Source organism: Balaenoptera musculus, chromosome 20, assembly GCF_009873245.2.
Source record: "Balaenoptera musculus isolate JJ_BM4_2016_0621 chromosome 20, mBalMus1.pri.v3, whole genome shotgun sequence".
Classification (NCBI taxonomy): Eukaryota; Metazoa; Chordata; class Mammalia; order Artiodactyla; family Balaenopteridae; genus Balaenoptera; species Balaenoptera musculus.
In genome coordinates, this window is record NC_045804.1 from 48,851,246 (window position 1) to 48,865,735 (window position 14,490).

At 50.3% G+C, this 14,490-nt stretch overlaps 1 protein-coding gene across 1 annotated transcript in view; it reads left to right on the forward strand.

The window, feature by feature from the left end:
* Positions 1–14,490, forward strand: part of PITPNM3 (PITPNM family member 3) — an 89,370-nt gene that overhangs the window by 12,196 nt on the left and 62,684 nt on the right. Inside the window, exons 2-3 of the mRNA XM_036838148.1 lie at positions 4,861–4,956; positions 13,888–13,995. Coding sequence (XP_036694043.1) covers positions 4,861–4,956; positions 13,888–13,995 — 204 coding nt within the window. The remainder of the gene's footprint in view (positions 1–4,860; positions 4,957–13,887; positions 13,996–14,490) is intronic.

The window sequence follows — 14,490 nt, forward strand, 5'->3', positions numbered from 1 at the left end:
CACATACCTACCTTTCCAGAGGTTGTTTGCAAGGAGGGAGGGACTGTAGCAGGTTTAAACAGACTTATAGTGTGTATTTAAAAACCAGTGCAGGTATGCATTTTGAAAACAAAGAAGATAAAAGTAAACCAGATAAAAGATGCCTTTGAAGAGAAAATCAACTGTAGATTTCAGCCACAAAGGAGAGTCAACAATCAGGTGAAGGGTTCACGTGGAAGGAGAAACAGCGCTGGTTCAGCGTTTATAACTCGAACAGGTGACAGAGTTCTTTTGATGACGGGGCCGATCGCCCTTTTCGTCATCCCTCGGCGGATGTACAGATCCACGCGTTCATGCCTGTCTATTCTCCAGCCTGTAATTACACCGTAGGAGACACTCAAGGAAGGAGGACGTGGTGGAGGTAGGAAGGGACCGTTTTACTTTCTTCCCAGCACTTTCTGCTGCTGAAATGATCTTTGCTGCTTCCTTGTTCCAGGTCTGCTTTCCCTGCCCACTGCCACCATCACCCACACCCCGCAGAGTGTAAGCGCTGGGAGGGCCCCATGGCAGGGCCCCGCCCTGTCCCTCTTATTCACCTCAGTGTCCCTAGCATCTCACACAGTGCCTTGCAGGACGGACAGCTCCCTTTGACACCCAGAAGCCCCTTCCCTCTCTGCCCACCTCTAGCTGGGAGAACATCTCCTCAAATGGAGCTGAACTGGCCTCCCTGCAGCCTTCCCTGCCGGCGGGTTCTCCCCGCTGGGATTCTCCCAAGGCCAGCCCGTCACACATGTTATGGGTGTTGCGGTGACCTAAGATGATGGTGGCCTGCAAGGATGGATGTGGTGGTGGGAGTGAGGGAGGGACAACTTCCAGAGCTCTCCTCTTTTCCTCAGGCTCCAGCACACACTCTGTTTAGGAGGGAGAGGTTGGCAGGAATATCCTTGCCCTTCTTCATTCTCAGGTGGAGTATATACTGTACAGGTATGAGACCCCACCATAACCAGGACCTTCTTGCTGAACCCTCACTATTCAAACTCAGGACCCAAATCGACTCAGATACATCTTCAGACAAACCCATCGCTACTTAACCTTTGCTGCTCACCATCCAAAACTCAGGAACCAAGTAGATGAGGCTGATATGACTGTCCTGACTCTCCTGATTCTTGCTTTCTTAGTAATGGGATAGATTTGGACAGCAGGGGATATTTGCACATTGATATAGGACGTCTGATAGTTTTTATACCTTTAGCATCTATAAAAGGGATAGGTTTATATGAGAAAACATATAAAATTAGTGTAAAATCAAGAAGAATTTTAAGTGATTGTATTTTTTGAATCACAGAAATCTTCACATACATTTGATTTATACCTAAGCACTTCTTTATTTTATTTTGATACTATTGTAAATGGTATTGTTTTTCAGATTTCAAATTCCAGTTCATTGCTGACATACAGGATTGCAACTGACTTTTGTATTTTGACCTTGTATCCTGCGATCTCGCTATACTCAATTATTAGTTCCAGTAGGTTCTTTTTTTGAAGATTTTGCAGTTTTTGTTTTCTAGATAGACAATCATGCCATCTGAGAATAAAAGCAGTTTTGTTTTTTCTCTTCCAACATGTATACCTTTTATTTCTTTTTCTTGTCTTGTTGCACTAGCTAGAACTTCCCCCCACATACATTTGGGAAACGGTCCCATATCCACGTTAGAAATACTCAGTTGTGGTGAATCTGGATTTTCAGACTCCCTTGCAATAAATCCAGGGGTCACGGGCAGGAAATTGCTGATCAGTCTGTCATGCCATCCACACTGCTGGTGAGAATCAAAAGCTTAGAGGGTCCCCCACAGGGAGTGTAGGGCAGACCCAGCTTTACACCTAGAAGTGACTCGGAGGTCAGTGTTTCCTGTGGCCTCTGCCTTTTCTGTGTTTCAGAAAGTGCTTTTGGCCTGGCTCCAAGCCATGGAGCTCAAGCTGGGTGTGTGTTTGGGAGTTTGTGGTGGGTGGGGCAGGAGGGACAGGCAGGAGGGCTGAGTCCCTGGGCTGACCTGTGCTGGCCTCTCCCTTCAGGAACAGTTTACGTTCTGAGGTCTGAGCTCAGGGCAGGGAACAGTGCCAGCATCCTGCAGGGTGACTGGGTGAGCTGAGGCTGCAGCAGATTTTCTGAGGACTGCATCGTGATGGGCAATCTAGGCATGGCGGGGGGAATGCCCACCTCTCACTGGTTCATCCACATCTACTATGTGCCAGACTGGCTCCTCAAACATCAGTCCGAGTTGCAAAGTTTCAGGGGAAAGTCTCTGTCAGGTTCCCTCATTGCACAGACGGGGAAACTGAGGTAGGGGGCATTGCTGATGCAAGAACCCACATGTACTGGATGGCCAGGGCCATACGGAGGAAGACGTACCTTGTGTGCATGGCGATTTTACTGTTTTCCATTGATTAAGATGCAGTCAATTGTAAGATGCATCATTATTTTCTATACCCCAGGAAAGAATAAACAATGCCAACTAAATGAGGACATGCCATCATGTAAGACACACCCCAATTTTAAAGATGTTGAAGTGTGAAAAAAATGTACGTCTTAGAACCGATAAGATGAATTTATAAAATTAATAGTCATATGAAATTATATGTGCAGGGTAAAAATTGAGTTTCCCCTGCTTCTTATCAAATTCTACTCTGTAGAGATAATCTCTATTGATGTTTTGGTGCCTGTCCTTCCAGACATTTTAATGCATGTGTGAGTATATTTATATAATAATTACTGTTGTGAGCACTTGCTATATGCTAGGCCCTGTGCTAAGCACCTCGATGTATTTTATTTCATCTTTACAATAAGCTCATGGGGCAGGTATGAGCTTTCCTCACTTTACAGCTGAGGAAAATGAGGCACAGAGAGGTGAAGGGACACACTTGACATCACACAGCTTCTAAGAGGCAAGGGCCTGAGCCTGAATCTAGGCCTCTTCCAACCTCAGACCCTGAGTTCTTAACTTACATGCTGTACATATCCTCAGCGTGCAGGTATAAGTATATTTTTCAAAAATGGGGTCAAAAGATACCTACGGTTCTGGGACCAATGTGCATTTTTTTTCTTCTACCCATACTCCGTGGGCATCTTTCCATGTCAAAACATAAGGAGCTACTTGATTTCCTACCAGTTGCAAAGAATTCCCTTGATGACTGTGTATGAATGTATGTCTGGTCCTCTGTGGATGGACACTGGGATTTCTTCCAGTTTACTGGTATTACCAGAACACCAAGATGATCAACTATATATTGCCATCTTTGTATACTTCTCTGATTATTTCCTCAGGAAAATTACCAGGTCAATTTTCTTCTAACACTTATATGGTTTTAATGTTTACAATTAGATTGGAATTCATCTGCCATCTCCAGTAGTGCACGTGTCCAGGGAGCAGGTGGAGGGGTTCCTGGATGTGCCGGGCGCCAGCTGGTTCCATGAGAGCCCCAAAGTGCCAAGTAAAGGGGGCTCTGAGAATGGGGGGCAGGGGAAGAGGCTTCTGACCCAGCTCTGCCTCTGGCCTTCCTCCCCCTGGTCACGGGGCAGGAGGTGCGTTGAGGCTGAGTTCAGGGCAAGGGGCCACGTTCTCTATGTGCACTTGCTCCTGCCTGCTCTGGAGAACCTCTCAGCCCATGTCCTGGCCTCTGCAGATATTAATAATAATAGCAGTCACCATCACTGAGCGCCCCCGAAATAGAGGCGCTGAGCATGCGTTATTTCTGATCCTTCGAGCTCGGGATTGATTGTTGCCGATATTTTGTAGAAGGGGAAACTGAGGCTGTGGTATGGAGAGAAATGGCCGCAGAGGTTGCAAGTGGCAGAGACGGGGTGGAACTCAAGTTCAGGTCCCCCTTCTCTTAGTGTGGGGCTTTTTCCCCAGGGGAGGCTGCAGTCCTTCCCTGGCCTGCACACGTGTGCAACGAACATCACTAGTGCCCTTCCGGGTGTCTGCTTCTCCTCCCTCCACCCTCTTAAAGCTGGGCTTGGTCACGTGACTTGCTTTGGCCAATGACAGGAGCAGAAGTCTGTCACGTGTGGGAAGACTCGTTTACGACTGGGCGTGCCTTTCTGTGCTCTCCTCCCCAGCTTCTGCAGAACTTGAAGTCTCGATTCGAGATGCTGGCATCATAAGGTGGGGTCTTTGAGTGACCGCCATGGCCAGAGCCCCCTTCCTACCTGTGTGTGAGTGAGGAATGAACCGTTATTATTTTTTTAATTAATTAATTTATTTTATTATTTATGGCTGTGTCGGGTCTTTGTTTCTGTGCGAGGTCTTTCTCTAATTGCGGCGAGCGGGGGCCACTCTTCATCGCGGTGCGCGGGCCTCTCACTATCGCGGCCTCTCTTGTTGTGGAGCACAAGCTCCAGACGCGCAGGCTCAGTAATTGTGGCTCACGGGCCTAGTTGCTCTGCGGCATGTGGGATTTTCCCAGACCAGGGCTCGAACCCATGTCCCCTACATTAGCAGGCAGATTCTCAACCACTGCGCCACCAGGGAAGCCCGCATTATTGTTTTAAGATCATTTATTAACACAGCAAAACTTACCTGATACTTCCTGATACACCGTGTCACCTTGGCAACATCTCTTAACTACCTCTGGTCTCGGTTTTGGTGTGTGCAAAATGGGCACCCTCGTTCGTGCCCCACTGAGCCGTCTCAGAAAGGAATTTGGGTCTTAAATGAGAGCATAGCGGTGGGAGGGCTCTGTGAGGTGCTGTGCACTTGAAGTCAGGAGGGCAGGGACGTGCAGGATGCCGACTAAACCTTGGTCCAGGGGCAGTCTGGGTTTACCTCCTTCATGCCAGGACACGGCCTCAAGCTTGGCTAACAGGTGTGTTTCCTTTGGCAGGTGGCCCTCCCCCGGGCGGTGGTGCCCCCTGGCACCTTCGAAATGTCCTCAGCGACTCAGTGGAAAGCTCTGATGATGAATTCTTTGATGCTAGAGGTGAGTGAATCTCATTGTCCCATCATTGTCTGGGTGACCTTTTTAGAAGCTCCAAGAAGGGGATCCCTGTTGGGAGTTAGTATCTCTCCCCACTCAGACACTGCAATTCCGTGCTTCATTATTACCCAATCTGTGAGTCCCCTCAGGGCTGGGGCTCAGCGTCCAGTCATTCACTCTTTGAGATATTTGCTGAGTTCCTACAATATTTCAGGCGCTTACCATACTGCAGTAAACAGATAGGCGTGGCCACTGCCCTCATCCAGCTGATAGTCTAGTGGGAGAGGCAAACGTCAAACAATTACATAAAGAAAAATACAGTCACAAATGGGAACTAATACCTCTGAGTAAAAAGCACCAAGTGTTAATAGAAAGAGTGATGATGGGGGTACCTGATTTAGGCTGGGGAGGTCCTTAATATCCTCTCTGCAGCACTGAGGATAGGAGCTGGCTAGAAGAAGAGTGGGAGGAAAGAGCCTTAGGCAGAAGACGCAGCAGGTATGATGGTGCTGAAGCAGGAAAGAGGGGGCCTTCCGGGAACTGGAGGCCCGTGCGGGAGGGGGAAAGGAGATGAGGCTGCATGTGACCCAGTAGGTGACTCTCAAGGTCAGCCCACAGACGGGAGGGGGAGCTGGAGTGGAGATGCGGACGAGTTAGATTATTGCAGATGTTCAGGGGAGAGACGAGGGAGGGGAGGACATCAGCTCTGCATTTCAGTGCTGGGTGCATGGCCTGCCTGCCGGACATAGCAGGGGGTGCTATCTAAGTGAGGATGGGAAAACAAGAAACATTACAAGGATTGGAGAAGAGGGCACCAGATGGGGTGGGCATTTCAGGCAGAGAGCACGGTCTCAGAGATGAGGACGTGCAGGGCAGGGGACCAGTGGAAGGCAGAGTCTGCCTGGACTTCAGGAGAGAGGACCCTCACAGTCATGCTGGCCTGGGCCGTGCCAGGGTGGGTGAGACGCACAAGCCTAGGAGGGTCTCCAGGCTAGGAGGGTCCCCAAGTCTCACTTGGCTGGCTCAGCTCCACTCTGGGAAGTCACCATATTTGGGGGATTGACTTACTTCTGGGATGGGGCCAGCTTTGAAGTACTGGCTGAATGGGGTCTTGAAAGAGAAACAGAGCATGCGCTGGCAAGACCCCAGGACCCAGAGCAGGACACTTGGGACATGGTCTCAGCCGTGTCATTGACTCGTTCTGTGATCTTGGGCAAGTCTTTCACTTTCTCTGGGCCTCAGTTTCCCTATCAGCTCGGTGCCTCCAGAAATGGAACTGTATCCAGTTCAGGTGATTTTCGGGGAGGCACGGTGGGGTTGGGCAGTGGGACGCTGCCCCAGCCTGAGCCTCCCCCATTCTTGACTCTGGATGGAGTACCCCCTCCCTGATGCCAACCCCAAACCAGCCCATTTGGGGCTTCTTTCCTGTCTCCCACTGGCGTCTGATTGGAGTGGCAGCCGGGGCTGACTTTCTCCATAGCAACTAACCCAAAGTGTGACAACAACGGCTTCAATATTTTGATGCTTAGAACACTTTCATTTAAAATATTTTTGTAGTTCATCAGGGCTCTGCATTCGCAGATGACGATGATGGCTCCCTGCGGGAGGCGTCTGCGGGTGGCGCTGGTCAGCTCCATCTCCATCCCCATGGGCCTTATGCACCTGCTTTCCTTTTGAGCAGCTGTGGATCCAACCTGCTTCCCTCCCTGCGGACCCTCAGCGTTCTGTCCTCTGCCCCCATGATCTCACTGCTCTGTCTGCAGTTCCTAAACTGGCCTCACCTCTCACTCCTCTCTTATGGGTGGCCCCACCTTCTCTTCTATTCCTTTGTTTCATCTCCTCCCCGCTCTCCTCACCTCCGTCTCTCCTTCTCTCCACTATCCCAGGATCACACACTCTCCCATCTCTTTCCCTGTCTTCCACCTTTCAGCACTTCCTACCAGACCTCTGAACCTCATGTCTCTGAACCTTTCCTATGTCACCTCTCCCAGAGCATCTGTAGCGCTCAGCCCCAAGACCCGCCCACAGGCTGCTGGAACCTCTTTGGTTCTGCATTGCCAACTCCTCACCTCCTGTCTGTTCCCTGTGGTCTCCCTGGGCAAGGCTTTTGCGTATTTCCTCCGCTCAGGGCAGTAAGAGGTAAAGGCATCCTCCTTCTCTGCTCCCAAGAGCTTTCTCAGCATCTGGGGCCAGGCCATGAGTGTCCGGCTTTCTGGGCGTGCTCTGAAGGGTCACCTCCCTGCCTCTGTTCTCCAGCCCAGGCTGAGCCCTGACCCTGGCCTGGGTGTGGTCTCTGTCCCCACCTGCATCCTGCTGCCTCTGCAGTTCCACCTCCAGCCGTGGTGGAGCCACATTGTCAGGAACAGAGGCCAGAGCATGGAAGGGACCTCTCAAGATCACACAGCGAGGTGGGGGCAGAGGGGCTGGAGCCCAGGAGCTTAGTGTCCAGGTCAGGCCTTTTTCTTCGACTTATTACTGAAAATGGGGCCCTCCTCCCTCCCTTTCTTCCTTCAGCTCCATCCCACTTGTCCAGCACTAGGGTTTAGCTGGTGGGACAAGAGACCTTCATGGCTCATGGTCTAGTAGCAGAGGAAGACCCTTAGGCTCTGGGGGCTCTGGTTGTGCATGTAAGGCATGGGAGGGACTGGGGGGAAGTCAGGTAGGAGTATGGAGCTATCCGGGACCATAACAATCCCCTGGGCAGGATGCCAGCTCCCTGGGCTGTGGCAGCAGGCATGGGGCCTCAGGGCGGCTGGTACCCGTGATTGGATGCTGCAGGATGGGTGATGGGGTCCAGGCTCCCAGACCCAGAAGAAGCACCACTCCCTGTCCTGTCAATACAGTCAAAGGGTATCTGGGGAGCCACAGTTTAGCAAGGTTGGAGTGCAGAGTGAGGGAAACCCATGGTGGCCAAGAGGGGACATGCCTCAAACCCATGTCAGAGCTAGGGGGCCCTCAAGGTCTTTGAGTTCAACACCCTGACCTCATTTTACAGGCTGGAAAACTGAGGCCAAAGAACTGGGAAACTTGTTGAGGGTCACACAAAGGGTCAGGCAGAGCAGGGACTAGAATTCAGAGTCATTTATTTACTCTCTCAAGTATTTATTGAGCATCTGTCCATCCCCCTATTCCAGGTGTAGGGGATGCAGGGCAAGGGACACTGTCCTGGCCCCCATGGAGCTTACAGTTTAGTGGTGACAGGTGGGAAGACAACGTACAAGCAAGTGAGTTCTATTGATAGTTTCCATAAATAAAATAATGCAGAGGAATAGACACCTCACCAAAGAAGGTAGATAAATGAAAAATGAAAGGTGAAAAATGAAAATATGCTCAACATTGTTAGTTATTAGGAAAAGGTAAAGTGAAGCCACAATGAGATACTGCCTCATACTTATTAGAATGACTAATTAAGACAACTGACCAGGATGTGGAAGAATTGGGACTTTTAAAGTCTGCTTGGTGGGAACGTACGATGGGACAGCTATTTTGGAAAACAGATTGCAGCTTCTTAAAAAGTTAATCATAGTTAACTACCTTTCCACTCCTAGGTATTTACACAAGAGGTAAGCAAACATATGTCCACCTAAAGACATGTACCTGAATGTTTATAGCAGCTTTATTTATGATCGTCCCAAAGTGAAAACAACCCAAATGTACATCAATGGGTAAATGAATAAACAAATTGCGGTACATTCACGTATTCAGTATTCATGAAATACCACTTGGCAATAAGAAGGAATGAACTGATACACACAACAATACGGATGAATCTCAGAATAATTGTGCTGAGTGAAAAAGAGTCAGACTGAGGAAGAGTGCATATTATGATTGCATTTATAGAAAACTCTAGAAAATGCAAACGAGTCTATGGCAACAGGAGCAGATCAGTGGTTGCCTGGGGGTGGGGAGGAGGGATCAAAAGGGACAGGAGAAAACTTCTGGGTGTGATGGATATATGTCCACTATCTTGATTAGGGTGATGGTTTCCTGGGTGTGCACATAGGTCAAAACTTATCAAATTGTACTTTTTTTTTTTTTTTTGGCCGCACTGTGCAGCTTGCGGGATCTCAGTTCCGTGACCAGGGATTGAACCCGGGCCCTCGGCAGTGAGAGCGCCGAGTCCAACCACTGGACCGCCAGGGAATTCCCAAATTGTACATTTTAAATACGTGTAGTGTATTGAATGTCAGTGATAGCTTTAGTAATGCCGTTAAAAAAAAATAGAGGCACTCCCCCCGCAGTGTAACATAAGGGACTGTGATAGAGTGAACGGGCAATTTGGAGGCCCCCAGCGGATGTGGCCTTGACCTGAGAGCTGCATAGCAAGAAACGAGGCAGGTGAGGATCTGGGGGAGTAGTGTTCCGGACAGCGGGAACAGCCAGTGCGAAGCTGTTCCCGAAGGAGTGAATAGGAAGGCAGGCGTGGCCAGAGTGAGCAAGGGGGCGCCTGCTCAGCGATGTGCGGGGGGGCAGACCCGGCCCGGTAGCCTCTGGGTGTGCTTTCCTGCCCAGGCTCTGGAGCGGCCCTGTGGACCCCTGCTCCTGCTCCAGGACACCGGAGACGCAGAACTCAGAACCTCTGAGAGTAGAGGGCAGTGGCGCAGGTCATCTGGGGTCAGAGCAGCCAGCTTTTCCTCAGGGTTGGGGCAGTGACTGGCCACTGTCTGACCTCAGGCGCGTCTTGAGCCTCTGGACCCCGGGTCCCCCCTCTGGAGCGCAGCAGGGGTACAGGGTTTGTCTCGTGGCTGGAGTGGAGGATGTCGCTTTGGGAAGCTGGGCAAAGGAGCCCTCGGAGAAGCAAAGCACAGGTGTGTTGCTGACCCCTGACCCTCCCTCTCATTAGGGTAGGGGACGTGGAGAAGCAAATGCCAAGGAGCTGCCCCAAAGGCTTCTGGGAATGGGCTGAGTGGGGACCCCCTTGCGATGAAGAGAGGGTGGTGGTACGGCCGTAGGTGGGGCATGGGGCGATCGGTCCCCAGTCGCGGAGGTTAGCAATCTTGTGTCCCAGAGGCCCCAGAGTAGCACATATCTGGTCCGTGGAGAGACTGGCCTGTAGGCCTCAGGCAAGGAGTGATGGAGGGACCTGGACCGGCTGATGGCGGAAGGTGACCGAGCTCTCGCCTCCATGAGCTGCAGGTGAAGCCTGCCTAGCACGGGACAAGGAGGTTCCCTGCTTTGAAGTCCTGTGGGTCCAGCAGACACAGAGCCCCCAGGGTAGGAAGAAAGGCTTTCACTGTATCCAGGTTTTGTTCAGGGTCGGAGTCAGTCTGAGGTCAAGGCCAGGGGCGTGGTACTGGTGGGTGAGGCTGAGCCTGGCACCTAGAATGGGCAGGGACTGGGGCTCAGGGGGGGTCGAAGTAGATGCAAAAACTCTGTCCACACCAGGGGTCACCGGGGTTGAGCATCGGCACATAGGGAACAGTCACCAGAAGTCGAAAAGCAAAGTCAATAACCAGGACATTTATTCAGATAAGCCCTTTGCGGCCTTTGGCCTCCATGGGAGTCTCGTACTACAATGAGGGGAAACAGAGCAGAGGCTCAGAGCTGAGGCACGCGTCTCCCTGGTTCTCCTGAGTGACTCCAAAAGGAGCTTTCTCGTCTGCTTCCGTGTGTGTGGTGTGTGTGTGTGTGTGTGTGTGTGTGTGTGTGTGTGTGTGTGTGTTTCTTGCTGCCGCTCAGGGACAAGCCCATTGTTGCCAGAGTGAAGATCTAAGGCTGAGTACTGAGCGCAGGGGCAGAGGAGTGGCCCAGAGAGGGAGAGAAATCTCGTCTGTGAGGTGGGGGGCCGGGGAGCAAGCTGCAGAGACAGGCAGGCTGAAGCCTGGGGCGGGGTGGGGGGAGCCGCAGAGAGTTGCAAGGGAAGCCAGGGAAAATACGAGAAAGCAGAGAGGGAGAGAGAGCAAGAGAGACTCAGAGAGGATGGGAGAGAGGGACACATGCACACACACACAGACACACCAAGAGAGACGCCAAGAGAGCCACACCAAGAGAGTTGAAAGAGAGACAGTGACCCAGGAGAGAGAGAGATCAGAGACACCAAGAAGGCCTGCAGAGATGGAAAGCTCCTGAGGGCCAGGCCCCCAGAGAAAGAAAGAGAAGCTCAGAGAAGGAGAGGAGATCAAGAAAGAGACACAGCCACCCAGAGAGAGGAGAGAGACAGGTTTCTGGGATAAAGACAGAGCCAGAGCAAGAGTAATCGTGATCGAGGCCCAGAGGGAGGGACAGACACGGCAGAGAGGACAGAGAAACCCCAGGACCCAGAGGGACAGAGATCAATGGAAAGGGACCTGGTCTGAGTGGGTCAGGGATGGGCATCAAGCAGAGAGGAACACGGGGAGAGTCTGAGAGGAGATACATTTCCTAGAGAGATAGACAGAAGACAGAGAGGGAGAGATGGAGGTGGGTCATACAGATACAAGGAAGAGGGAGAAGATGCTGAAGCCTCTCGGGGTTCTGAAAGCCTCACATACACCGTGGGATAGGGATTACGCATTATAGAAAATCCAGGATCTAGGACGTGTAAGCACCTGCTGTATACCCAGCCCTGGACCAGGAGCCCCAGCTCACTCATCTGACTGTGTCAATTTCCCATTGTGTTTTTTCACAAAGCTGAATTCCTACAGGATGGAGGTCGTGTCTCACACTGCATACAGCAGCTGCTCAGGAATCCCTCCGTTGTAGAACGAATGTTAAACGAACAAGCAGAAAACTGCACGCTTGGGTAACTGAGCCAGGAGACATAGGCACTCAAGGTGGGCTACAGGCTGACCCTGACGACCCCACCCTGAAGCTGGGACAAAATGACATAGGGGTAGGCAGCAGCATAACTGGAACCGGGGCATAACTCCACATGCTCTGGTGGTGGTGGTAGTGGTGGTACCATCATCTTCCTGTGCTGTTATCCACATCTGTGCTCCTACTGTGTGCTAGTCATGCTTACACATGCTTTACCTTCATTATCTCATTGTCTGATTTAATCCTCACAGCGATTCTGTGACGTGGGCATTACTATGGTATCGTTTTATAGATGAGGAAGTGGAGGCTCATACAGCATAAGTTACTGTCCGAGGCCAGACAGCTAGCAAATGGTGCATCCAGGACTGCAAAGAGTCAATCTGACCCCAGAATGGAGCTCTTAACCCCTGGTGATCCTGCTTCCCCAAGAATACTACTACCTGATATTTGTTTACAGCATTTTGGCTTGCGTAGCCTTTTCAAATTTACTATGTCACTTGTCCTCATGAAAGTTTGCTAGAAAGAGTTGTGGAACCAGAGCTGTCATTCCCATTTAAGCAATAAGAGAATAGGAACAGTTGAGGGACATCTGTAAAGGTACAGGCTCACGTGTAGCAGCTCAGGACTGGAACCCAGGCAGGGCTCTGCCCAGAGCACGATGCTGCCTAGAGGCGTCAACCATGCCCAGATGGAACACACCGGGTTCAGGAAATTGTCTGGTTGTGTGTGGTGCTTGGGCAGCCAATACAGGATGTCCAGGGCAGGCAGGCCATCAGGAGGGCGGGATTTTAGGACTCTTGAAATAGTATATCTGGGTTTAAATCCTGGCTCTAGCCAGTGACCTTCGGCCAGTTACTGAACTATTCCATGCTTCAGTCTCCTTGTCTATAAAATGGAGATAATAATAATTGTACTTTTTTAGTATTGTTATGAGAATTAAATGAATTTGTATTTGTAAAACACTTATAACAACCTCAGTGCATAGTAAGGATTTGGTAAGTGGTGTTAAATAGATCACATAAAATAATCAAATAAGGCAGGAGGAGGTGTCCCAGCCAGAAATGGGGTCTGGATTACTGAGCTTGAGTGATTCAGAACTCTGGACAGATCCCCAAGCTTTAGATTCACCATATTGGTTCCATCGGCTCTGTGAAGTTCTTTGGCAGTGAAATGGGTCTTATCTCTTTATTCTCGGTTATGATGAGCTTAGGGATTCTCCTCACTACCCTTTAATGTCTGTTCTATGAGAAAAGGCACAAAGCTCTTCACAGGAAGGCCTGTCTCTTTAAAGAGAGAGGGGGGGCATTCCTGTGGGTTTGTTCTTGAGGAAATGTCCCTTTGTGGGATGAGGGACTGCACCAGATACGTGCAATTGATGTGTGGGACCCAGGGGCTTGTGTTCAGTGTGTTAGGGAATATGACCTCACCAGTTCCTCTAAGCTCAGACTGGGAAAGGGCAAGGATGGAGACAGGGTTGAGGGGAGGACTAAAGGGAGAATGGAAGCATTAAGAGGTTCATAAGGTTGAGATGTGGGCTAAGGGTTCCATATAGCTTAAGGCTTGCTTAGAGGCAGAAGTCTTCTGCTCTCTCAGTTACTCCAGAGCTGCTCCTACACCACTCAAATCCTGATCTGCTCAAGTAAGGATAGCAACTCACTCCTCATGTGAAGAAGTAACCTTAATGTCTCCCATCTGTAAGCACCCCCCTGTGCACCAAGACCTTTATAGTCATTATCTCCTTTAATCCTTACAACAACTCTATGATTAGACATTGCCAGTCCCATTTTACTGATAGGAAAACTGAGGCTCAGAGAAGCCAAGTAACTCACCCAAAGAACAACTGCTACCTAGTGGTAAGGCTTTACCTTTTCTTCCCAAACACACTGCCTTTCAAGAAATACCACTCTTACTGCTAGGAATGGAGCCTCCTATGAGTTTTCAGCCTCTCTCATGACTGTTCCCTTGTTACTTTTTTTTTGCTGTAACATGTGGAGGCCCAGTAGGGTATAACAACAATGCCTTCTTGCAATGAAAAATTCCTGGATGTCTTATACCTGTCTGTAACTATAGACACCTTCAATAGTTGACATCTTCCTCAACTCAAAGGAAGAAATAAATACTCCCTGAGATATAGGCTCCTGTTAGGGCTACGTCTACGCAGCCCTGCCGGCTCATGCCCATCTTTGCTTCTTTCCACAGAGGAGGTGGCTGAAGGGAAGAATGCCATCCTCATTGGGATGAGCCAGTGGAATTCAAATGACCTGGTGGAGCAGATCGAGACCATGGGGAAACTGGAGGAGCATCAAGGTAAGATTCTGCTTCTCTCCTGGCCGGGTGTATACATATGTGTGTTGCGGGCAGTGCGCAGTTTGAAGCGACGGCAATTTGGGGCTAGAACCTGGGTTTTCTGTGAAGAGTCATCTGTCTGTCTGGGAACTTTGCCTACAACCCCTGAATTCTATGACCTGCAGGAATCCTCATGGGGACTTCTGCAGGGTTTTCTGTGGCAGAAAAACTCTAGGATACTTCACCAGAGCTTCCTGTGTTCATTGGATGACCACCCAGGAGCATGGGTAATTAAGGGCAGGTGGCAGGGTCCAAGCTCCTTGGAATCTGCTAGTTAAGGTAGGGTAGCAACTGGAAAGCCTTTGGGAATGGGCAGGGGAGAGGGGCAGCAGCTGGGGTTGTAACTTCCTTTGGTTGAATTGTTGAAGAAGGTTATGGCTGGGGATTCGTCCAGAGGCTTTTTAAGGAGGGGAGTTTTGACCAGGAGCTTAATCCGCAGACAAAGCAGGCATATTC